This window comes from Zingiber officinale, chromosome 5B (assembly GCF_018446385.1).
Source record: "Zingiber officinale cultivar Zhangliang chromosome 5B, Zo_v1.1, whole genome shotgun sequence".
NCBI classification, from domain to species: Eukaryota; Viridiplantae; Streptophyta; class Magnoliopsida; order Zingiberales; family Zingiberaceae; genus Zingiber; species Zingiber officinale.
This window is the reverse complement of record NC_055995.1, coordinates 314,612-336,037: the sequence shown is the minus strand read 5'-3', so window position 1 is coordinate 336,037 and position 21,426 is coordinate 314,612. Positions and strand designations below refer to the sequence as shown.

Genomic DNA, 21,426 nt, shown 5'->3' with positions numbered 1-21,426 from the left:
AAAAGGGACGGAGGCTTTATACGGCCGAGGCCGGTCAGCCTCCGTCGTCCGATCCAGGTCACAAGAAACAAGGACGCCATCGGGCCGTCCATTTCAAACGGGGGCGTCCCATCGTAAGTGACGCCGCCGCCACACAAGGGTCGACACGTGGCGCCCTGTCACCGAGTGCAATTAATGCGCCCATATCGCGCATGCTCCGACTTAATGGAGAGGATTTGCATGATTCTCGAGGAGATCTAGACAAGCAAATATCAACATTAAGCGACAAGACAACCAAAATAAAGAGCCGAGCGGCTGAATTTGGCAGAAGGGCCGGACGGGCCCAGTGATATTATAAGCTACGGAAAAGCGGAGACCGCCCGCTCGGACACATATAGTCCAGTCAGTCGGACTCACTGCCTCCTTCGACTAGACTTGAAGGGAAGGCAAGTGATCCGGCAGTAAGAATGGGGGACCCACTTCCTGAAGGGTCTCAGCTTGAGGACCGATGAAGAGCTGACTAAGCGGTTAACAGCCGCGCCGAGCAGATGGGTAGGTCCGAGCGGAGCTAGAGATAACCCATCCATGGGCTTGGGTTTCCGACGCCAAGGCAGGAAGATCGAAAGGCCGAGCGGAAGTCCGCTCGGCTGGGACCGAAGGGCCGATCGGGTGGTCCGTTCGGCCAGGATAGGGGCGAGGGTACAAAGGTGGCCGAACGGCCTATGCGCTCGGCTCGGGTTATGGGATATCAGCAGAAGCATGTCTGATGATTAGGCCGTACACAATATCACACGATGGAGGATCTTGCCGTCACATCATGGGAAGGTTGATACAGTAGCAGTATGGCCTCATGGACGTCTTCCTGACAGATCCACATCTGGGCATGGCCCTTCTGGCAGACCCATACCTGGGCATGGTCAAAGGCAGGTGGTTGCTTTGACTGGCGCGCCCAGGCTTCTTCGAGAGGTCTATATAAGGTCTCCATTTCTTCACCGGAGGTATGCAAATCTTCATCTTGAGGCCACCTATTCGTTATTCCTCGCCTGACTTGAGCGTCGGAGGGCCGTCGCCGGGACACCCCTCCTGGCTCGGTTTTACTGCAGGTTCACCGGAGCGCTCGAGGATCCAGCAGGGAGCGCCACGTGCCCAGTGTCCGTTGACTTCTGGTTCGGACAGGATCAATTATTATTTTTTAAAAGTTGATTCATAAACTTAAAATATATTCATATTTCATAAGTAGAATATAAATCTATAAATTAATATCAAAATTATTATTATTTTTATTTAAAAGTTGATTCATAAAGTTAAAACATATTCATGAATTAATGAGTCGAATATTGTGAAACTTGAGCTTGACTTGTTTATCTCAATGAATTTCATTAAACAAGCTAAAACAAACTTTTATCGAATCAAATTTCGAATAGCTTATAAGTAACTTGATTCATTTTCATTCCTATATTTATTAAGATGTTTGTGAGCATGTTCATTAAGAGTCTTGCTTATATGAATTATAAATATTATATATTAACGAGTCAAGTGCGAATTAAGTTTGTTTAATTTTTAAATGAGTTATTTTTGAATTGAGCTTAGTAGTTCATGAACTATTTAATTTTATTACAAGTCAAACTTGAACATAAAATTTAAAGTTCGAATCGAACTCGAATGAAGTTCCAGCTTAGGTAAAACGAACTGAGCCCGAGTTCGAGTCTCATATATATATATATATATATATATATATATATATATATAATTGCTATAATATTGCACTTATTCTTAATACTATTGTAACCACTATAAGGGTAAGGGCATCCACATTTGGGAGATATTTTATCTTTAAGTATCTTCCATCTTAAATATATCATATTGTAATAAAATATTATGGTGGAGATTTAAAATTACAGGACGTTGATGTATGTCCTATGATTTCTCTCTTATTTTTTTAATATAAATAAATAAAAAAAAATATTTAAGAAAGGAATTTGAAATATTTGAGAGTGTGATATTCATAGTGATGATACACACAAGAAAAAATACTAAGAAAATGTTTCTAGATACATAAATTCATGATCCACCATGTCACTTTTATTGGGCTCCATCATTTTATGTGTTTTTCCTTGAGTATTTCTTGAGATTTTTTTTTTGAGCATATCATTTTTTATATTTAATAGATGGACCTATAAGTATTAATTTGTGAGATAGTTGATGGTGGGATTTAGGATAATTAAGGAATGAGATATTTGATTGATGATGTGAATGTGAGGGTAATAAATATTCGGGAGAAACATTTTCTATTATTGTGGATGCTCTAATAACTCCATGCAAAGGGTTTATGCTATGGTAAAATATCCCTTGTAATTTATTTATGTATATCTTATGTGGAATCAAGGGTATTAAATCGTTGTCCCCTCGGACGGTCTAGTAGTTAGCACAAAGGCTATTAGCCGCTCGTGATTTACCTCCTCCGTATTAATCCTATGACAGATTGGCAGGGGCACTGGGGGCGAGTGTATTCCCCTTTTGTCACCAAGGGTACTAAATCGCTTGGGTGAGAGTTGATACAATGTATTAGTTTAAAATGATTTTAACTCATTTATAATCATTTTGAAGAAGTTTAAATAATTTTAATTAAATTGATAAAAAAAAATATTTTGATATAATAACTTTTAGGATTTAAATTTTAGAATGTAAGATTTAGTATGTAACGTTATTTATAATTATGCAAAATAATTTCGATCAACTTAAATAATTTTATTTAAGTAGATTTAAAAAATATTTTAATGTAATAATATTTTTTATATAATAATTTTAATTAAAATAAAATAATCAATTTCCATATTATAACAACTATTAAATATGTAACAACGTTAAAATATATATATATATATATATATATATATTTGATACGTTTATATATATATATATTTTTGATGCAAAATGTATGATGATGAGTCCTAATTTTATTTTATTTTATTTAAAAAAAAAGGAAGAGATATTCACATTTGATATAAATGATTAATAGTATGTATAAAAATATTCTAAACACAATCATGCGATTTAGTAATAGGTAATTGGATCAAAATAAAAAAAAAACAATTTCAAGATAAAAAAAATATTGGTAAGATTACTTCTTTTTTCCAAAAGAAAAAGAAAATATTTTTAAACTGGAAGAGAAATAGAAACACAACTGCAGCGTTTATAGAGTTATAATTTGATCTCTCTACAGATTGTCTTGTTCAAACTAGGCCTCAACAAAATGGTTGTAGTCTGAGAGAGCATTTTATTCAGAACAAAGTCATAAGCCCCGGAGAGGTAAAGATACAATGGGGAAGAAATGCGCGAAACTAGCCGAGACGCAGCTCGAATCAAGGCATTCGACATGTATGAGGCATGCAGGTCCATGGATACGAGTCGAGTCCAACAGATGGTGTCGCAGCAGTTACGGATTTGTAGTCGTTGTGCTCTAAGAATGTCGATAGGGAATCATTCAGAATAGAGCAGTCCGGCCAAACGGAGCCATTTTCTCCGAGATTTGGACAAGAAGAAATTTCGGTCGCCTTGTTTTTGAATCCTGCAGAAACTATTTTGGATAAGTGACTTATCAGATGGTCAAGTGCAAGAAAGGGTAGACAAAGGACAAGAAGATGAATTGTATACTTGAAGAAGCATTAGGATGCGGGAAACCGAAGAACTTCGGCTTGCTAATTGCCTGTGCTTCATGTACCAGTGCTTCCAGTAGGCCACTTTTTCTCGGCGAGGTACAGTCAGATTGCGATGAGACTGCTGCGGACGGAGATTCACCATAGGCATCCACTGACATGAGAGTGGATGAACATGGAAAGCAGCAGTTAGTATCAGTTTCTGTACATTGGAATGAAGGGAGCTCCAACTCCGAAGCCCCGAGAATAGGACTAGGAGCGGACGATGTGCCGTTTAGGACATGACCACCATGATTTGCACCTCCGGAACTTTGTAGGGCCTTGCTCTGGTGATCAGGATCACAGGGATAACCCAATATGAAAGTCTTCTGTTTTTTCCACAAAGGTTCTAGCACAATATGCTTGGACTTGGAATGTTCGTCAGAGATGCTATCAGTGAAACCACTGCATTGCTTCTCAGAGTCTCTAAGTCGCTTCATGTTAGGCAATGCTGGATTCCCCAAAATATAGTTTTGCGATCCAAACTGCCGACAGAGCATGCTACTAACTTGTACATCTGAGGATGGTGCATCAAAAGCCCTGTGATAGGCATAGAAGTTGTCGGCTACAATATCATGAATATCAGACATTTCAAAAATGCTTCCCCGAAAGCCATCATTGGGATGCTTGTCGCTGTACATATGCTCACTGGCATTCTTGTATTGCTGATTTTCCTCAGATGCTTGATAGCGTATATTAGGAGGATATAGAGGCAAACCGGCTCGTTGGTGTCTTTTTATTCTGGTATTCCAGTAGTTCTTTATTTCATTATCGGTTCGACCAGGCATCTGAAATTAATTAAATTTAATTATGGAATCCTAAAAGAACAATGTGCAAGAGAAAATCCAAAGAATAGGCATCTGAAAAAATAAATCATTAGGTATCAACATGCAAAACGACAATTAAGGTAGAAATTTCAGATGAAGTAACATGCAAGTAGATACTAGTTGTATTATTGGATGTGTTATCGAACACAAATCTGAAAGGATTATACAATATTGAAAGATATCCCATCAAACAATCAAAGAAATAATACTGGCAGTGGAATAATTAATGCCAAGGCCATGTGAATAGGATACATAGTTTTGTAGGAGTTCATGAATAAGCGAGCACACAATATGAAGTGTTTCATAAAACAATTAACAATTAGAAAATTTCACCAGTCAACAAATCCATGGGATCTAGAATTAGATGGAATTTTTGTTTCCTTCTTAATCTTGACATAAGCATTTAAAGTTTGTTTTGAAGGCTAAGAATAAATATATATTGATCTAGGTTTTTTGCATCTGATAATACGATGGTAAGACAACTTCTCGATTAGCTTTTACCTATAAAGAAATTCTGGATTTTTGCACTCTTAAAAGACATATTCTATGAGTTGCCAATAACATTTAATGATATATAAATATGGTCTCATGATATTATATTGGATATGAATGGATGTTACATTCTATTTAGATTTGATAATCTGTGTATTCTTATGGTCAGTGACTCACTAATGCCAAACTGATATATGAGATTGGACAATTTATGCATTCGCATATTGAAAGTAAGAAGAGAACAAGGCAGAGGAACAGCCACAACAGCGTAAAATTTTGAAAAAAGAAAAGCAATAAAATTATAAAGAAATATTGAAAGAAAATTTCAAAATGCAATAAAACACGTAGTTAACTTACCATAAAGAAAGGGTTTATGTCTCTAAGTTCGGCATAGAGCATAGAGCATAAAGCTTATCCGAGTGTAAATTTTACAGAAAAAAATGCCATGGTATTTCAAACATCATATAAGAAGGAATAAACTATGTAAAATGCTACTATCTACATCACCCCTTCACCAATGGCCAGTGCAGTACTAGCATATTATGAAAAGATATGCCTGCACTAATTCTAAAGGCATGTCAAAAAATTATCATGAGAATATTCAACAAAAAAAAATTCAAAGCAAAAGCATAAGTAAATGGAGGTAATTAATTAACAGGTTAACGTGACACAGACAATAACCTTTCATATCAGCAAGAATCTGAAGACTTACAAGTGCAGCCATACGAGCCCATTTGTTTCCAATCTTAGCATGGAGTTCAATAATCAATTGTTCTTCCTGTGGTGTGAAAGTGCCTTTCTTTAAATTTGGACGGAGATGATTAGTCCACCGTAAACGACAGCTTTTGCCACACCGAGAAAGACTTGTGTGCTTCCGAACAGAATTCCAATTTCCCTCGCCATGTCTTTTAACAAAATCAGCCAAAATTGCATCCTCTACAGAAGTCCAAGGTCCCTTTTTCAGAACCCAATTTTCTCCACTTAGAGAACCCACACTGATGCCTTTTTCTTTAATAGATAGGGAAGCCATCCTTTTTTCTAGAATCATTGTTTTCCTGCTCTCATTTTGCATCTGATTCATTCCCCTAATCAAAACAAGTTTGAATATTATCAGAAATGAAACGATCAAGAAAAAAATTAAAGGGAAAGAACTAAATCACTGTATCTATATCCTCAAACTGTGTGAGGAGTGTATATAAAGCTGAAGCAACAAATCTTACCCAGTGAATGAGCATAATGATGGGAAAAATTTAAGTACAGCTTTTAATGTGTTCAGAAATCTAAAAGAATTTACTTTAATGAAGAATTAAAAAATGGCATGGATGCAGACTCAACTACCATATATCTAATTACCATCCAGTGAAGCAGGAACTCATATCCAAACATGTTCAACCAGAAAGAAAGCCGATCAATATCAATAATTATATTTAACAAGTTCAAAGAGAGGGGCCATAAGCTAATCCAGCAACAGAGAACTAAGAAGTAAATATAACAACATTGCGTTAAAATACGAGTAGTTTCTGGCTACTAAAACCTAGACGTGATAACGCCGAAAACAGGCATCCGTGAAGCATCTACTAAATTTCAAGAAAAAAAGGTGATCGAAGTAAAGAAAACAAGTACCTTTTTCACGTAACGAAGGCCAGAAAGCAAAGTGCAAGGAGAACACAACAAGGGCGTTGGGAAAAGCAGATCAACAATGATCAAACATATAAAAGTGTCCGCTTTCCCCCAAATAAATAAATAAACTCGAACAGCACCCTAATACTCGTGATTAAAAACAAAGTAAGAAATGCGCTTTCGAAGATAAACGAGGAGAAGAAGCAAGAAAGATTATGGAAAGAACTATATCAAAGGTAGAATTCGCAACCAAAGCAGACTAAGCTAGCTGGATAGACTACTCCAATCGAGAACCGGAAGGTGAAATTTTTCCAGGAATCAAACAAATCCGCTCTGAATGGATGATCAAGGAACGCGAAATCGGAGGAATAGGAGAAGGGAAAACCTGCGGAACAGTGGAACAGAGCAGCTACCGAGTTCAAGCCCGTGCTCGCTCTCGCTCTTCCGCAGGCGAAGATGCCGGGGAATTCTGTGAAAGGGTAAAGATCCAAGCCATTAAATGCTTTCCCTAAAAGGCTAAAATAGCCTAATTTGTTTTTTTTTCAAAAAAATAAATAAATAAAAAACAATTAAAAAAAAGTAATTCTCAAAAGGTGAACTTCGGGAAAGGTTCGACTTTTGTTTTCTAAAATCCCAGGTTAGGTGTATCATTTTTTTTCTTTTCTAAAATACCTGTAATTGAGAATTATTTTTTAAAATAAATATAAGAATGACCTTTTCAAATTTATAACTAATTTTTCAATTATTTTTTCACAATGTTTTTTATAATTTCCTTTTTAATCTGAGTTATTTCTTCCCTATATAATTGACCAAACGCATTTAAAATTATAAATTTTAACCCACTAACTGTTGATTCGGTGAGGCCAGAGCAGATGAATAATCTTGCAAAATAGATTAGTCAAATATTTTATTTTGAGAGCACTTCCATATGTTTGAGAGCATCTTCTATCAGTCAGTTTAAATACTTAACCTTCAATGAAGATTAATTTTTGCTCGCTCTTCTTAAGTGATGCTTAGAGTTGTTGGATTTGAATTCATCCGAATCCAATTACAACTTCTCCTTAAGTAGTCTTTCTCTTTGATTTCTCGTTACTTGAATTGTCGCGCGCGTCTTTCTGACTCTATCAATGTATTTTTTTCATATTTTTTTATTCCTCAAATACACTAAGTTCATCAACTCATTTTCCATACTATCCTTCTTATCCATTATATCTTCCACTAAACTTCTTTTATCTCCATTACTTTCACTATTAACTTTTAAATGTATAAAGGACACATTTTTTTTCTATTTTTTTATTCTTCTTTATCATCCACTGTAATATTATAATTTAAAAATAAACACTATTATGGTATTATTTTTAAAAATAAACACAATAATTTTATCCTTCTTTATTATTCAATGTGATATATATTTTAAAAATCAACATCACTATAATATTATTTTTAAAAATAAACATAATAATAATTATGCAATATTAATTTTTAAAATTCAACATTATAATAATAATAACATTCTTTAAATGTAATACCATAATGGTATAATGGTGAGAGGGAGAAAGGAATATAACCAGGTACCACGATCATCCCTCCTTCCTCAATTGTTTAGTGTAAATAGAAATGGAAGGCGAATGATAGATGATTCAGTTCGAAAGTTGAAAAGATGGAAAGTTGGAGATGTGACGTTCACGCTGACCTCTTGTAGACTCCACTCAGACCTACAACACAGACTACGTCAGTGTCGAGCTAGGGAAGGAGGTTCTCGGTGTTGGCCCTCTGACGCTTAAGTCAATCACCGACGACGAAGAATAAAGTTCAGCAACAAGAAGACTATAGCACAAAAAGTGAATATCGCGGACCTCCACCAATGCTTGAACCCTCCCTTTATATAGAGGTTCAGTAGCGCGTGTGCACACTTCCTAAGACGAGCACGCTTCTCAAAGCTTTCCCTGAAAAGACTTGTTTTACTGTCCCTGATACAGTACCTTAACAGGCCGAGCATATCTCTGAAGTGATAGTGGAAGCTTCCGCCGTACGATATTCTGGCAGTCCATGCCTGGTGTCGGCGACACCAACTCCCAAAAGGATGTCAATGGATATCTGAGAAAGAGTGTGATGCTAGGCCGAGCAGGTTAGCCACTTGCCCGGAATTCCGCCGCTCTGGTGCCTCGTCCGATCGGTCAAAGCCTTGCTATTCCTCCGTGTGTGTCTGCTCGACCGAAGGACCACTTTATCCCTGCTGTCAGGTCGAGCGGGGTGGCCGCTCAGCCGAGCTTGAACTCTGCGCATATCAAGCTTTACTATCTGGCCAAGCGGAGTAGCCGCTTGGCTGGGCTTTTGCATATCGTCTCCCTTGAACGTCGGTTGTTTGACTTCTCTTTGTAGCGAAGGCGATGGTGGGTCAGAGCCCTCTCCCCGATCGAGGCATGTTTCGCCCGACCGACCAATGTCATATACGTGTTAACCGTCTTGACTTTGAGCTCCACCGTGACAACGGAATGAGATCCCTCATTATCACCACATCAATAGATAATGACAGAACCCCTAATCCATATCCCCTTAACATAAACATATATCTTTCGCACCTCATATGAAATTCATAGCCCCTTCTTGGATGGAAGGGATAATATAAAAAAAATTATCATTCGCAAAATTTAAAAGTTAAGTGCGTTGTTTTTTTTTTAAAAAAAAATAACAACTTAAAATGCGTTTTTTTGTTCAATTGCTATTATATATATTTGGAATTAGCAGAAATAGTTATATCCATTGAAATCAGAAATTAAGTTTACTAGAGTGGAAAAATTAGGAAATAAAGATAGAACAAAAATGAACCAATTAATCATCACACATTCAAGAGATCTAATAGAAATTTAATCACAAATTCTCCCCAATGAACCTAATGGAAGTTCAACAGATCAAATAGATTTAGTCATCACAGATTCATTATGGGGCAGCTCTCAACAGCTAGGACTACAATAGTGCAAAACAGAGTTCTCAGTGCCCTAAAGCTAAAATTGTTTTTACTTCTTTCATGTAGTCATGGTTAGTATGGCCGTGAAGCTCCGGCTTAGATTCTTGCTCAGGCATTTCATGGTGCGGGAGCTGGTTGACTATCCTTGATTCCTTGTAAGATGGTAGTTTGCCATGGGAATCGGAGATCGAAGGAGAATGACATGGCTTAATTGTTTTTTCGTCCAAGGACTTGGTTGTGCCATCTTGCTTCTGTTGCTCTTCAATGATCTTCTGGAGATATCTCCCTTGCGCCTCAATTCGAAGCTGCAACTGCCTTTGTACCTGAATGATGCACAAGAATGAGGGAGACAAAAGTATCACATGTATAGAGCATGAAAATCAATCCCTCACTGATCAGTGTGTCTGCATTGACTCAAGACTTTGCTCAATGATAAATAAAGCTAACAATTACATATCCTATAGTTATGCGAAATGAGTTTTCTCTTCGATGCATGAAGTAAACCATGTTTTGCATCAACCATGAATAGCTGATAATCTGCAGTGAGGCTCATAATTCAAATGGAAGAAGTTACTAAAGGATTATCTATTCTTACCATGCATGCTAATGCAGAAGAAGAATGCGTCTGGCAATGAATAAGAACTGTCATGACACTGACTAGATCATCTCCAACTCCAAGAGTCATAAAGATGGTATTCTTTTAGGCACTAATTTCTTCCAAGTTTTCGGGAGAAATTTTTGCAGTGTCCGTAAAGAAAGAGTAATGACCAATGAAACACACCTCAAGCTGTTCGTGAAGTCTTTTTTGCACCTCTATTTGCATCTTCAGAGCATCATTCAACTGTGTACCTCTGGAAAAAAGACAAGTTCATTAAGATGTGTGTAACCCACACCGGAAATAACTAGTAATTAAATATTTTATCAAGTTTAATTGCCCAAAGCAGTACGCAAATCCAATGATGTCTTAAGTAGCCAAATGACAAAACACAAACACAGGATGAAAAAAAATCATCTCACAATTATTAGCAAAGATTCTTTTTGGCAGGAACTTCAGTGTTTAGCAAGTGTAACTAAGGAATCATTTTGCAGCAAGAGAAAAGTTCTCTATACGGTCAAAGACAACAAATTGGACAAAGCAGAACATCATGCTAATCTGATGCAGGATATCCATGGAGAACAAGGGATAGGGTTAAGTTAGTAGGATTAATAATCTTAAAAATTAAGAGAAGCAAGAAGACATAACCAAGGCAAGCAATTAGGAGAAGACAGTCACAGTAAATCAAAAGCAAATTTCAAAGTTAATCTTTAACCTCCTTTCAAGTAATCTAGTTTGACTTCTAAACAACAATTTAAGGAAAGGAAAGAAAGAAAAAAAGAAATGTTCTCTAGTACCAACACTAAGAAAGGGTTGTAGTAAGAAAAAGATGGCATGTGAACATGGGGTGGAATAAGAATTTTTCATCAGATGGCCACTACAGACATGAATGACAAGCAATCTATATATGTATGATACTCGATGGGTTTTTTGCGTTGTGATGCATTCATTGAGAGTAGAGAGATACTGAACAGCTAGCTTCTATCAGGAGATTGTAATAGTGAAGACTAATTGAAATTCTATGCAATTTGATGGGCTAAAACGTGTAAGAATCCAAAGCAATTTCTACCAGTACTTTATACCAACCTGATTTTACCCCCCGAACCATCTTATGTATTCCTTATAACGTGATAGTATGTCTCCATACAAACCTCTGATGTATGCATTCATGTTGAACCAAGTTGTGTATCTCTTGTTCGTTCTTGATCTGTTGATTTTGTGTTTTCATTTCTTCATGCTTTCATGTACTTGTTATTTCTTGCAATACTAAGAGGGCACTCAACTTTAACATCTACACAGTTTGTCTTTGGGTTAGTATTTGCATACCTAACAGTAAAAGTTCTTGTAGATAGTTAATCCTTAAGTACAATTTCTTCCTATCTGTGTTGAAATGATGTCAGGCTTTGTTATCAAACTATTCTTCATAGAACTATTGATTAGAGAACTGAAGGATGGAACATTATCAAATAGAAAAATCTCAGATTAAGTGAAAGACAATATACATACTAGGCATGACATCTACAGTTACCTAACCAAGTAATATAGACCACACATCAATTCTGCTTTACTAGAAAACTAGGGGACCAAGCAAGAAGTTCTTGTTGGACCACTAGAACAACTAAATATAGACCAATACATTAAATATAGAACCTTGCAGCTCAAATAATACAAGATACTTTACCAGACTAACTCAAATAACCAACATAAGCTTTTGTCTAAAGGAATGGAAAACACTAACTTACAGTAGATAAAGATTATACTCATATTTATTCATCTTTCAATTTAAATCTCCTTTCTACAATATTTTTGAACCTTTGTGGCATGGAATTTGCATCAAGGCAAAGGACAAGAATGCTAACACTAACATATTAAAGAGGCCACTTACGGTGTAGAGTCCACATCAGAGAGTGGACAGCCAGAATCTTTCTTGTCATCTTTAGAACCTGTAACCATCATTCATCCGGAACTTAATTCCCAACAAAGATAAATTTCCAGCAACAGATGTTGCATAAAATATTTTTATTTTTTTAAAAAACTATACTGAAGAGCCCTCCTAAGCATAAATAAAGAACAAAATTAACTTTTACCCTCAATTGGCAATTCTGGTAAATACTTTGCAAGGCGGTACTTCTGCAAAATTGAATTAAAGAAAACATAAAATTATGAAGTACAAAAACTCCCGTTAGAAGGAACAATGCATACTTGGAGATGACTCTTCACATGGTATATTGTGATTCCTGGTACACCCATTACTCTTAAAACACCTTTTGGTGTTGCTCCTGTATCATTATTTAGTATATAGATTATCAGCAGCGATACATTGTTGCAAAATAAAAATTGGCTGAGAGAAACAAATTTGAGCTAAACAGCTGGGGAAAAAAAAACATGAATCAAAGAGAATCTCACTATCTGGTCCACCGAGTTGAGTGATTGCATCAACAAAGCGGCTATGAAGATCTGAAGTCCATCTCAACCTTTGCTTTCCACTCACTCCAGGAATACCAGAAGTATTTGAAGTTGGACAACTTGAAAATCCAGCAATGCCACCTTGCTTAGTGCCTTGGCCATTGATCGAAGTCATTGGAACAGCTGGAAATGTTGGCATGATATAGCTGCAACTTAAAGCAAGAGAAAAAAAACAATGTTTTTTTTTTCATCACACACGCACACACAAAACTACAATAACATATTTCTAGATCTGTCTGTTTGTATAGGGAGAGACGAAGAGAAAGAGAAAAAAAAATCGATTTTTATGTAAAAAGGAAAATATCGCTCAAAAATCAAACAAGAAACAGAGGGAAGAGGTACCTTTTGAAACGGAGATTTTTGTAACAAAATCAAGTCTTTGGAAACAGGAACCACCACCTAAACTTCTTCCCAGGTGGCTCGGCTTTGAGAGAGGGAGGAGGGCGGCAAATTGATGCGGAGTAGATGGGGTGGAGGCAGAGCCAGGCAAGGAAATCTGGGGGGCCAAGGCATCGATCCGGAAAGGAGGGTCAGGAGAGAGCTCCGGAACTGGAAAGAGTAGGTGAGGAAGGATTCAAAGGAGACGGGTGAAATCCACGCGGAGAGAAGGCAGATGGGAAATCGAGAGGATCGGAGAGGAGGGAAACGAGATCCGCCATTGTTACGGCGACTGCCGCTGCTACTTGTAGGGCTGGGATTCTGGAGGAGGAAGGAATCCAATGGTTGTGGGGCTGCCTGCTTGCCTTCTTCTTCGGCGGTAATAGCAACCATCTCGGTGAGCTGGCAGGTCCCGCTTTGTCAGCCAAGTGGGGCCTCCTTCCACGTGTCAATATCTCGTGACACAATTAATTTCTCTCGTTTATAAAAAAATTAAATATCCAATAAAATTAACTTTAATAGTTTAATATTCTCCCCTTAAAACCGAATAAAACCGTCCGTCCGATTAAGGATCCAACGGCGGGATCCGGTCGCCTGTTCCTATAAGTATCCCCGCTTCCGCCTGCTTCCCCATCGCTCGTAAAGAACAGAATCGGGGCGGCTAGATCGAGGTTAGGGTTTTTCGTCGCCTCTGTTATCTGATGATCTGCTTCCCGATCTCTATTTCCTCTCATGGTTTTCTTCAGTGGTTTCCGGTTGTTTGCATTGCTGATTTGCCTGTGAAGAAATCTGAAACCAAATACCATCTTTCGGGGCTGATTGGATCATTGTATCCATGCTGTCATTCTTTTAATCCGAGGCATTTTAACTCGCTTGATCTTTCAACCCTTTTTTTTCGTTCTTTATCTGTGATTTCAGTGCTGGATTTACATCCTCGCCTGTGAAGAATCGCTTGTCGATCACACCATCTTTTGGGACTGATTGGCCTCTTTTGGCCATGCTGTGATTCTGCAATTCTGAGCCATTCTCAATTCGCTCTTACGCAAAATTTGTTCTTTTTTAAAAGAAATATCATCAAAATTCTGAGCCTCTTTTGGCCTCTTTTGTGTTGTGCTCACTGATCTCTTGTTGCCTATGAAGAAACCTAATCATCAAAATACCATCTTTCGGGGCTGATTAGCTCTTGGGGCTGTGTTGATATTCTGCAATTCTGAGGCAACTGCTTTTGAGATTATCTTATGCATTTTTCTTGGTCTTGTCAGTCATTGAACCCACAATTTGGTGTTTCCTAACACTGGTAGAACGTACCATTCAACTTGTACATTCCAAATTGATCAATACATTACACTGTATGTTCCTTGTATGTGCACAATAAGAGTTTGAGTAGGCGATTTCAATCTACAGATAAATAAGATTCTATCTTATTACGCCATTGGCGATGGTTGCGACCTTGCATACCCCAGCCGATGTTGTGAAGGGTACATCCCTGTAACAGGCCACCAGTGCTGAATCTGTATGCAAATCTGCCTGCACCTTCTCCCACACCTTGCTCTTTGCACTTGATATGCTTTCTGGTTCATTGGAGTATCCAGGGAAAGTCACTGGTTCGCCCACTGCAGCTGCCGCAGGCGGATCAACCAATTCCATCTGCAAGCCATCGGTCCAATTTTCACATATCAGTTGCATGCTAGAGCATAATACACTTAGTTGTAACTAATTAACCTTTGTATTGTCATCACTTGATGCAGTCAGGACGATGGCATGAGATTTAATGCCATGCATTGTTGCTGGTTTCAAGTTGCAAAGAACACAAACCTTGCGGTTCTGCAATTTTTGGAAGATAAGATCACACATTCAATAAAGGGTGCAGGGTAAAAAGTAGTATTAGACCTCCAATTGTTGAAGGGGAATGCACTTGGCTAGTCCACTAACTACTGTTCTTGTTGATTCCTCGCCCACATAAATTTCTTCCACGTAAAGGTTGTCAGCATCCGGATGTATCTGAGCTTTTCTTATGATGCCCACTCGGATGTCGAGTTTTGAAATGGATGAATCAGCTTCTGCAGCCTCTGCCTTTGTCTTGTGACCTGATTTGCTTTGGTGTTTCTTTGCACTAGTTTCTGCAAAATAACAGAAAACTAGATAGTTATTTCATATCAAATCATTTTCCTAGTCATTAAATAGATAAACAATACAGAGACTATTGGAGTGTGTATGATCATTGATTCAAAGCTATGAGTTACTTTGTGTCGGGAAAAAGGATGTTTGAAAACCTGTTATATTGGTGTTCTTTAACTGTTCAGCTATCTTATTTGCATCAGCTTCTGCTTTCCTTCTTTCAGCTTGGCTACCTGAAAATCTTGCCCGAAAATACTCTACATCTTCATCTTTCTGAACAGTGAAAGCATTAAATAGGTTATCTACATACTCCAGCAACTTATGCTATTAGAGAACGAGGGAGATAAACACAGTAAGTAAAGCCGCATACAAGTTCCTTAAATAGTGGCTCAGGTTTCCCTATACAGAGTCCAGAAGGTAGAAATTGCCAAGGCATTTTCCCAATATTTGATATTCCATTGTCGTAGTAGAATGAGAGAAGTGATGCAGGTGGTAAATTTAGTTGCTTTAGCACCTGATTTGCAAAATAAATCGCATTGTTAATCAAAAGGGGGTGCTTAAGACTAATACAGTCAGTGCAAGGAAAACCTACTTCCTTAGAGATAGAAGGCATAAAGGGTTCTAGCAAAGCTGCAAGAAGGTAGACAAGCCCAGCTGATGTCTTCATCACAATGGCGCAAGAAGTAGGATCTTCTTTGTAAAGCCTCCAAAATTGGCTCTCCTAAATTGCAAATGCACAATTGAGCATTCATAACATAATAGTTGCCTACTTACTGAAAATCATCAAAAAGAAACAAAAGATGGATTGTATTGTACTTGCAGATATGCATTTCCTTCGCTAGATATGCTCATAGCAATCCTCAATGCCTGCTTTAACTTTACCTGCATATGAAAATCAACCAGTAGTAGGTTTCAACGAATGCAAGCAACATAATGCAATTCAAGCCAATAATCACCTTTTCCATAGCGTCAAGATATTGATAAACCAATTTACCAACTTTTTCTCCTACATCTTTGGTTAGATCGTGTAATTCTGCATCTGGCGCATCAGGAACGAAAGAATTATATCCTGATCCTGCAGAGAAAGACATACTATGATAGAAACTTAACAAAGGATTACCAAAAAACTGACTGGCGTATTAAGCATGTCGATGACAACAAACAGAAAAAAAATATAGCCACTACAATCTTGACAGGAATACTGCCATTACAGAAGTAGGTAGAAGAAACACTTTTGGGCCTCTTCCAATTGTGTTGAAGTCACCAACTTAATAATGGAGATTGTAGTGGAATCTGGGCCAAGAGTGTTACCTTCTTCTACACGGGAAGAATAATCTTGTAATATAGGAAATTATGCATAATCTTTGAGTGATTATGATTGAGCGACTGAATCATTATCTTTAATGAAGAATACTATAGTTCTAAGGTGCTGTATGTACATGATTTCAAACACAGGAGTTGTCTAACCTTCAGGTTTAGCAATAAAGCTCAATACACGATTCACAAAATTTCCCAGATTATTGAGCAATTCGCTATTCAGCTTAGCCTGCAAGTCTACCCATGTAAATAAGGTGTCAGATACCTGCATCATCCAAAGAAGTCGGGGGTCAATTCTAAATTGCAATACTATATATGAGGATTTTGATATTCATGGTAAAAGATAACCCAGTTCTGACTTTCGAACTAACCTCAGGCCTATTGGTAAGTAAATAATATCTCCATACTTCTGCTGGAATATTTGTTTCCTTTGCATCATTACCAAAAATTCCTATGCCCTTAGTTTTAGAAAACTTTCCTGTCATAGAGGAAGTGATATGCTCAAATGAACAAAACTCATATGCATCTGCAGTTCTATTAATTGCAAGTAACAAATCAAACATAAGTATTACTAAATGCCACTTTTATAATGGTCTCAACATATGTTGCACTCAAATAGTACAACAAATAATAATAAATATAGTGACAATCTGGTATGCTAGTACTTTCCGGGATCTACAATCTGATAATATGGCTAGTACTAACTAGTACTTAAAACTATTGATAGCATAATAGATGATTCCCTGTAGCAGTGAAATAGCAAAGAGGCACCTATAATCCACATGTATTTTTTCTAGTTCTATTCTTCTTTTGAACTATTCCTTCAAGTGGTCGATTAATTTGCCAAACAGGGGACCATATCTGATAGATTATCAATTAACTACAAATTGTAATTCTAATTTAAATAGTGTATGTTACAAACCCAGTATCATGTGAAAACAAAAGGTATAGATAATGGTACCTGTTTCATAATTTAAATATTCCGTCACACTGATGGTCTTCATCATTGTCCACTTTTCTCCAGTTCCAAGTAGAGTGGAAGGAAACATTACCTAAAATGAAGTTTAAAAGTGTAAATTTTCATGAAAAAAAATTAAAAAATACTTATGTTTATACATGTGTATCCAATTTGTAAATTTTTTTTTACCAAACTAGAACATTCATCAGCATGTCAAAAATGTGATTGAGGCATTAATAAAAAGGATTCTCATACACCAATGCCATAGCATGTTAACTAGCCATCTCAATCCTTTACTGAGATATGCAGCAAAACACAATTGCTACGTGATACTGTGATGGTACAATTCATACATCCTATACAATTGTCTTGTAACTGGCATGGAAAAGAACATGTCATTCTGGCTTGTATATTACTGCCACAAATCTAATGATCATTGGGACCCAGTTCATTGCTAGGTAGAAGTCTCAATAGATGTATCATATTTTATTTTCCAGAGTGATTTAGATTTAACTATCCAAAAAATGGCATATATATATATATATATATCGAGATGTTCAATTTTAACGTTCATGGATATAATTTTCTCAAACAAATACAAAAATATAAGTATGCGGAAGCCATAGAAAACTATGCAGTTAATTGATTAGTGTGGTTCACTACAAGTGTAGAATGATTGGATAAGATTAGTGCATAATTATCAAACATGTAGACCACATTTGAAATATATGTAAATCCAAAAACAAATACAATGATAAACTTGCTAATGAATAAAAATATGGCAATTTCTAATTTCCAGATGACAATATAAGAACAAAAATGTGATGCTAAAATCTTAATGCAACTAAATTTACAAAATCACAATCCACATTCAGAAACTTGGGAGTATCAGAAGTAAAAAAAAACTAAGAGATTCAATTAGGTAGAGCTCCAAAGGCTATATGATATAGTTAAACCTATGTTTTTCATAGGAACAATCTATACACGAGCAAAAAAATGTTTTATAAGTATTAGTCAAGTACCTAAAATAAAACATAGCACCATTATTATGGTCAATCAAATAACATAGTCTCAAGAAAATAGAAAAGATCTACCGTGTGAAATGGCACATTATCCTTCCCCATGAATTGATACAACTCTACATTTTCAGGATTCTTCCACCACTTCTCCCACTCAGAAGTGTAGCATGCAGTGATTGAGATATATCCAATTGGTGCATCAAACCACACATAGAAAACCTAGTGATGAACAAATTAGGTGAATATGAAGTAATTGCTTAATTTGAGATGATAATCCAACAATTTAAAATTTCCCTAGATGTATAAAAGTGGCCTACAAGTATGGATAACTTCATTTATAGGTAAGTTTTTTACCTTATCTTTATATTTTTCATGTGGTACAGGAACCCCCCATTTTAGATCCCTAGTGATGCAGCGCGGTTTCAAGCCCTCCTTCAGCCATGCATTTGTTGCTTGAACAGCATTTTGGCTCCACGAGCCAACTACCAACATAGCATCAATATATTCTTCCAATTTCCCTCTTAATAAAGGTAGCTCTAGAAACAAATGGTCTGTATCACGTACATGTGGGGTATTTTGGCAAACCTAATGACATAAGAAACGTAAGGTAGACTTCTGTATAAGGCTTGAGCATGATATAACAATATTTTCACCCAAAAAAAGGTAATAATTGAGAACTGATTAGAGAAAAAACATTAAAGTAAAATTTACCTTGCATTTTGGATCTATTAGTTCAGTAGGATTTAATAATTTTCCACACTTTTCACACTGATCACCACGTGCAGACCCATAATGACAGTCTAGTGTAGGACATGTTCCCTCCACAAGACGATCAGCTAAGAAACGTTGACATGAATCACAATAAAGCTGCAATAGATTTCAAGATTATATTAGAAAAAAAAGAAGTAAATATGATCTCTCATCTCTTGAAGAATGTTATATGATTCAATAGAAACTCACACGGGACCAAGTAAGTACCTGCTGTATAGTATTCTCGGACAACCAGTTATTCTCCATCAGTTTCTGGAAAATTGATTGACAGACTTGGGTCTGCTGTGGAGAGGATGTGCGCCCAAACTCATCAAAGCTTATGTCAAACCACTTATAAACATCCTTATGAATTGCATGGTACCTAATGTATCAGTGGAATATAATAAAATATGTACAAAAGTGTACATTTGAGTTAAGAAAAAATAAATAAATGAAATTGAGCAGTCAACCCAATTTAGACCAATCACATACTACTTTCCATTCTTAAAAAACAATGGAAAGAAGGGCTCTATCTTACTTATCTATGAATCAATCTTGCAGATGCTGATAAATCTGGATTATAAAGGGAGCTACATAATCTCTGCCTAAATACAGTCCTATTAGTATAGGTTCAGCAGGCAAAAAAAATTTGATGCTATCATATCCAAAGATGAAAACGGAGGCAGTTCTTGCGGAAAAAAGAACCAAGTTTTCTACTTCGAGTTGACAAAAGTTCCTTTGGACAAGAAAAAAAAAATACAAAATAAATGCAATTAATTTCAGCTCAAAGCACAATATTAATAAAAGTACCTAAACTGGCATTGGTTCCATCAAAGGAACCTAAATTCACATCTAGTAAGTTCAGATCACAGGAATAAAGCGAAATTGACATAGCAAAATAAACAAAGCAGAACATAGATTATTAACAAAGTACGAACTTATCACAAATTTCCTCAGGAGAGCAATTCTCCTCCATAGCCTTCGTCTCTGTTGCTGTCCCGTACTCATCCGTGCCACAGATGTATATGGTGTTATAACCCCTTAGGCGGCAGTACCGAGCAAACACATCCGCGCTCAAAACGCCTTCATCGAAAATCCGGAAAAGACTCATATTTCGTCCATACAAAAGCAGAAAATCTCCACACGTGAATTCGAACGAAAAATAGATAGAAAAAAAAGAGGGAAGAATCGAATAGATGGATTTAGGAGGCAAGTTACATCCAATGATGTTGCCGAGGTGAGGGACGTTGTTGACGTAGGGGAGGGCGCTCGTGATGAGGATGTTCCGGCGACCAGGGATTGGCAGCTTCGGTGAATCCGGAGCTGGAGTGTCATCCATCGCCGAGGATTAACGAAGCTTGATTGGCTTCTGACGACGGAGACCGAAGACGAGAGATATAAAGAAGAAGAGAGTGGGTTTTTATTCGGGAGACCGCAAGCACAGTGCGGGCGGCGGCGTGCGATATTTCTGCGACAACGCGCGTTCGCCGTTGACGACGCTTCGAGATTCGAAATCTTAAAATCAAACGGTGGAAACGCGCTCTACACCGGACTTTTAATAAAGGCGATGCCGTTGCCACTGTTCGGATTCATCATTCTCGCATCCGGTTCGTCGGATTCCCTCCAACTCCTCCCGCACGAAGTGAGAGGAGTCCCTTTACATTGCCGACTGAAGGCTTCGCGTACTCACTTTGCTACCTTCTTCTCTATTCGACATCCAACGGTGCCCGCCGAGGCGCCCGCTTGGGGATCGAATCACGAGTCCGGCTCTATAAGAAAAGCAGTATGCCTTCATTGTAAACGCGCACTTTGGACCCTTGTCGATGTAAACGCCCGAAATCCCTCCGCGGACCCAAACGGCAGTACCGTGTACATGACTATAAACAAGTCTAAGTCGGGCCGAATTTTGAAATGTTCAAATCTATTTGATAAAATGATCGAATCGAACCGAGCTTAAAATAAACTAAACTTTTGAAATAAATGATTAATTTATTTTTTATGAACTTGAACTTATTTGAATCTTGACTTGACCTTGGTTCATTTAGAGATTACCAAATTTTCAATTAAGCTTGATTTGAGCTTGATTCAAACTTGATTAATTTAGATATTATCGAACTCTAAATTCAAGCTTCTTTAAAACTTTTAGTTGTTTAATTGATTATTAAATTTGATAATTTAAAATTATTTATTTATTTTATTTTATTATTTATTTAGTATATTGAAAAAAAATTATTAATGAATATG

General features: G+C 37.0%; 3 protein-coding genes, 1 long non-coding RNA gene and 3 other non-coding genes across 11 annotated transcripts; 4 read left to right on the top strand and 3 right to left on the bottom strand.

The window, feature by feature from the left end:
* Positions 1–3,141: 3,141 nt before the first annotated feature.
* On the bottom strand, positions 3,142–7,121 carry LOC121983795 (transcription factor GAMYB-like). 3 transcript variants are annotated; one of them, XM_042536411.1, is made up of 4 exons: positions 6,999–7,121; positions 5,706–6,078; positions 3,634–4,462; positions 3,142–3,556 (listed from the first exon to the last, which is right to left on the bottom strand). In XM_042536411.1, exons 2-4 carry the CDS (start codon positions 6,072–6,074, stop codon positions 3,342–3,344), a joined length of 1,413 nt encoding a protein of 470 aa, XP_042392345.1. In that variant the 5' UTR covers positions 6,075–6,078; positions 6,999–7,121; the 3' UTR covers positions 3,142–3,341. The 3 variants fall into 3 exon arrangements, with proteins under 3 accessions (XP_042392345.1, XP_042392346.1, XP_042392347.1); XM_042536412.1 differs by lacking the exon at positions 6,999–7,121 and adding an exon at positions 6,617–6,982; XM_042536413.1 differs by lacking the exon at positions 6,999–7,121 and adding an exon at positions 6,617–6,976 and having other exon boundaries at positions 3,142–3,547.
* Positions 7,122–9,437: 2,316 nt separating this feature from the next.
* On the bottom strand, positions 9,438–13,298 carry LOC121983792 (myb family transcription factor PHL7-like). 3 transcript variants are annotated; one of them, XM_042536409.1, is made up of 7 exons: positions 12,985–13,298; positions 12,583–12,788; positions 12,379–12,455; positions 12,264–12,306; positions 12,062–12,119; positions 10,363–10,432; positions 9,438–9,904 (listed from the first exon to the last, which is right to left on the bottom strand). In XM_042536409.1, exons 2-7 carry the CDS (start codon positions 12,779–12,781, stop codon positions 9,605–9,607), a joined length of 747 nt encoding a protein of 248 aa, XP_042392343.1. In that variant the 5' UTR covers positions 12,782–12,788; positions 12,985–13,298; the 3' UTR covers positions 9,438–9,604. The 3 variants fall into 3 exon arrangements, with proteins under 3 accessions (XP_042392343.1, XP_042392342.1, XP_042392344.1); XM_042536408.1 differs by having other exon boundaries at positions 12,583–12,794; positions 12,985–13,297; XM_042536410.1 differs by having other exon boundaries at positions 12,583–12,765; positions 12,985–13,297.
* Positions 13,299–13,652: 354 nt separating this feature from the next.
* On the top strand, positions 13,653–15,315 carry LOC121983793. Its single transcript, XR_006112710.1, has 3 exons — positions 13,653–13,691; positions 14,425–14,680; positions 14,769–15,315. It is a non-coding gene; the product is annotated as an uncharacterized LOC121983793 (long non-coding RNA).
* Positions 13,794–13,883, top strand: LOC121988031. Its single transcript, XR_006113792.1, has one exon. It is a non-coding gene; the product is annotated as a small nucleolar RNA SNORD96 family (small nucleolar RNA).
* LOC121988032 lies at positions 13,955–14,045 on the top strand. The gene has a single exon (XR_006113793.1). It is a non-coding gene; the product is annotated as a small nucleolar RNA SNORD96 family (small nucleolar RNA).
* Positions 14,149–14,239, top strand: LOC121988030. Its single transcript, XR_006113791.1, has one exon. It is a non-coding gene; the product is annotated as a small nucleolar RNA SNORD96 family (small nucleolar RNA).
* On the bottom strand, positions 14,316–20,583 carry LOC121983791 (probable methionine--tRNA ligase). Its single transcript, XM_042536407.1, has 17 exons — positions 20,401–20,583; positions 20,121–20,265; positions 19,411–19,564; positions 19,144–19,299; positions 18,787–19,017; positions 18,508–18,651; positions 17,417–17,507; positions 16,827–16,933; positions 16,606–16,720; positions 16,095–16,213; positions 15,955–16,020; positions 15,731–15,859; positions 15,509–15,652; positions 15,294–15,411; positions 14,911–15,140; positions 14,743–14,844; positions 14,316–14,667 (listed from the first exon to the last, which is right to left on the bottom strand). The coding sequence occupies exons 1-17, from the start codon at positions 20,519–20,521 to the stop codon at positions 14,437–14,439; spliced, it is 2,403 nt and encodes an 800-aa protein (XP_042392341.1). The 5' UTR covers positions 20,522–20,583; the 3' UTR covers positions 14,316–14,436.
* Between the last annotated feature and the right edge of the window lie 843 nt (positions 20,584–21,426).

Excerpts from the sequence above, each read along its gene's own strand:
- LOC121983795 (XM_042536411.1), bottom strand. The coding sequence starts at position 6,074 with ATGAATCAGATGCAAAATGAGAGCAGGAAAACAATGATTCTAGAAAAA. Across the intron at positions 4,463-5,705 it reads GGGCTCGTATGGCTGCACTT|ATGCCTGGTCGAACCGATAA; the intron begins GTAAGTCTTCAG and ends AATTAATTTCAG. Across the intron at positions 3,557-3,633 it reads GCATCCTAATGCTTCTTCAA|TTTCTGCAGGATTCAAAAAC; the intron begins GTATACAATTCA and ends TATCCAAAATAG.
- LOC121983792 (XM_042536409.1), bottom strand. The coding sequence starts at position 12,781 with ATGCCAACATTTCCAGCTGTTCCAATGACTTCGATCAATGGCCAAGGC. Across the intron at positions 12,456-12,582 it reads TCAACTCGGTGGACCAGATA|GAGCAACACCAAAAGGTGTT; the intron begins GTGAGATTCTCT and ends ATAATGATACAG. Across the intron at positions 10,433-12,061 it reads TCTGATGTGGACTCTACACC|AGGTACACAGTTGAATGATG; the intron begins GTAAGTGGCCTC and ends TCTTTTTTCCAG.
- LOC121983791 (XM_042536407.1), bottom strand. The coding sequence starts at position 20,521 with ATGGATGACACTCCAGCTCCGGATTCACCGAAGCTGCCAATCCCTGGT. Across the intron at positions 19,018-19,143 it reads TAATAGATCCAAAATGCAAG|GTTTGCCAAAATACCCCACA; the intron begins GTAAATTTTACT and ends TTATGTCATTAG. Across the intron at positions 18,652-18,786 it reads ATGAAAAATATAAAGATAAG|GTTTTCTATGTGTGGTTTGA; the intron begins GTAAAAAACTTA and ends GTTCATCACTAG.